Source organism: Nanorana parkeri, unplaced genomic scaffold (genome assembly GCF_000935625.1).
Source record: "Nanorana parkeri isolate BGI_ZX_2015 unplaced genomic scaffold, ASM93562v1 scaffold351, whole genome shotgun sequence".
Classification (NCBI taxonomy): domain Eukaryota; kingdom Metazoa; phylum Chordata; class Amphibia; order Anura; family Dicroglossidae; genus Nanorana; species Nanorana parkeri.
In genome coordinates this window covers 1,088,223-1,090,449 of record NW_017306619.1, presented here as the reverse complement: position 1 = coordinate 1,090,449, position 2,227 = coordinate 1,088,223, and the positions used below count along the sequence as shown (strand labels likewise).

Genomic DNA, 2,227 nt, shown 5'->3' with positions numbered 1-2,227 from the left:
TGCCTGCTGAGGTGGCAGCGGATTTAGAAGAAAAAAACTCCAGACCGCCAATTTAAGTTTATATTATATGGAAGAAAAACAAACAAAAAAGGACGAATTTAAACTAAAAGCATCTCTCGTGGGTTGTCGTCCGATGTGGAGAAATTAAAAACCCCCAATAACAACAGCACCCAGAACGTTAAACTGCCCCTCTCCTGGTTTTACATTGTAAAATAAAAATATAAAATAGACTTTAAACACGCTCATTTCCAGAAGTGGATTTCAGTGTCTTTTTTTTTTGAATAAGAAGCGAAAACATTCAACCCCCTAAGCTGCTGGATTTGTCTGTAACGTGTTGCAGGATCTCCCCGCAGAAAGGGGCCTTATGCAATTAAATAAAAATGCCACCCCAATGTGAGGTCCATATCGTCACTCTGTGCCAAGGGAATAGCTGGTGGTTGTCCTTTACTCCTGGGGCTTGGCCAGATACTCCTTGTACATGGAGTACAGAACACCTGCAAAGACGGGAGAGGAGTGACAACATAAGAAAATCATTCTGCTCAAGAGTTATACTAAAACACAAAATGTTACAGCAATTTAGATTCCAAATAGATTTACATCTTTCCTGGTCTCAGAGGAACTTAGAATCCAGGGGGCCCTACCATGACCGTGTTCACACATCTATTATATGGCCAACAATTTGGGGACACTAATTTAGGGACAAACCTGTTGGAACTAGTTGGAGATACCATTGCCATTAAGAAGCGTCATCCCACCCCCTCTGTAGAGTCCTCCACCTCACCCTTTAGGACTATTGCAGGAGAGCGGCAAATTTTCTTTGCAAATTTGAGATTTAAAATAGAAAGTCCCCAGATCGCGCCCTGCAGCACCTTCCCCGGCTCTCCCCCCTCACGCACTCTATCCTTTTCTCCCACGGGGCTAGTGAGGCCAAACGTACCCATCTGCAGCATGACACACTCGGCTGCACTAGGGCTGTGGAAGGGAGCTCGGGACAGCGAGTCGATTTACCTTTGAGAACAACTGGTAGATCGTGATCGACCCAATGGGCACCCCTGAACAATCTTGTACTAAACACAGAACCACAGAGCTAGTAATCTACCAAGATAAAAGTATAATAAATCTGTTACTCACCACACGTCATTGCGCCGACAACGAACCCCTGAGCTCCTACACGCATGTGTATAAGGTGCACGGACATTTTGGTGTCTCCTCTGTTTCTTAGCTTATACAGTCCAAAGGCTACAACTGCAGCAAACCCAGCAATACCTAAAAACACAAACGTGCAGCAATTATACTATCACCGTACATGTATGCACAAAGAAGTTTGCGTTTATGTACACTTTCATAAACTTTTTGCAGTTTTGATAGGAGTGGGTTGGCTTAGACCTTGGATTTGGCTATTCATACACTTTAAATCTGACCTCTGGCCTTCCCTTCAGTCTTGCACAGTGGTACCGGCTCCTCTCCTCTTCCTCTGATATCACGGCACACTGCGAGCTTCTCATAATGTGCATTAGAAGCTGCAGCAAGTCAGATAGAACCCACCTCATTTCCTGGCTGGAGGACATCCAGCATCTTCTTTCCTTAAGGACTGGCCCCGCCCCTTTCATTTATTGGATTTCAGTGTTTAAACATGGATGTGTAGCATCACATGTGGGAATTACCTAGGATGGTCTGAATGTGACTACAGCCTGCCTGGGAATTCCTCCAGGCAGACACCCACCCATCAAGGCATTTTGATATTTGCACAACTCCTCCCAAGTTTCCCTTGCATCAGGGCTGGGGGCTCTTAAAGAGTAGTACTGAGGCAGGGTTCTGCGATGTTCTCAGGAAGCTATGTACAGCCCCCTTCCGTCCCCTCCCACCAGCCATGATCTTCCTGCATTGCACAGAGGTGACATAACATAAAGTATCTAATGAAAATAGGTTTGAAGAAGGGATCCTGTGCGGTCCCGAAACGTCGCTATTCTGTACATGACAATTGGCCCGAATAAATGGACATCAAAGATATTTACAGAGTGCTGGCGACTTTTGCTTTCTACTGTTTGTTGCACGGTGCCATCCGTGATCGTCACTGCGAGCACCACTACAAGTACTTGGGCCGGGAACACTGTGAGGAGTGCAGAGGGATTTACTATTTTCTATGCTGAACTTCCCAGACACACAGCGAGGGTCGCCCAGGCAATGATGAAGGAAAAATGAACAACCCCCCCCCCCCGTCCTTTTT

General features: G+C 45.9%; 1 protein-coding gene across 1 annotated transcript in view; it reads right to left on the bottom strand.

Annotated features, from left to right (window-relative positions):
* Positions 1-205: 205 nt before the first annotated feature.
* HIGD1A (HIG1 hypoxia inducible domain family member 1A) overlaps positions 206-2,227 on the bottom strand; it is a 12,147-nt gene continuing 10,125 nt past the window's right edge. The window contains exons 3-4 of the mRNA XM_018558645.1: positions 1,132-1,266; positions 206-494 (exon numbers count right to left, since the gene is read on the bottom strand). Of these exons, the coding sequence (XP_018414147.1) occupies positions 445-494; positions 1,132-1,266 (185 nt within the window). The 3' untranslated portion in view covers positions 206-444. The remainder of the gene's footprint in view (positions 495-1,131; positions 1,267-2,227) is intronic.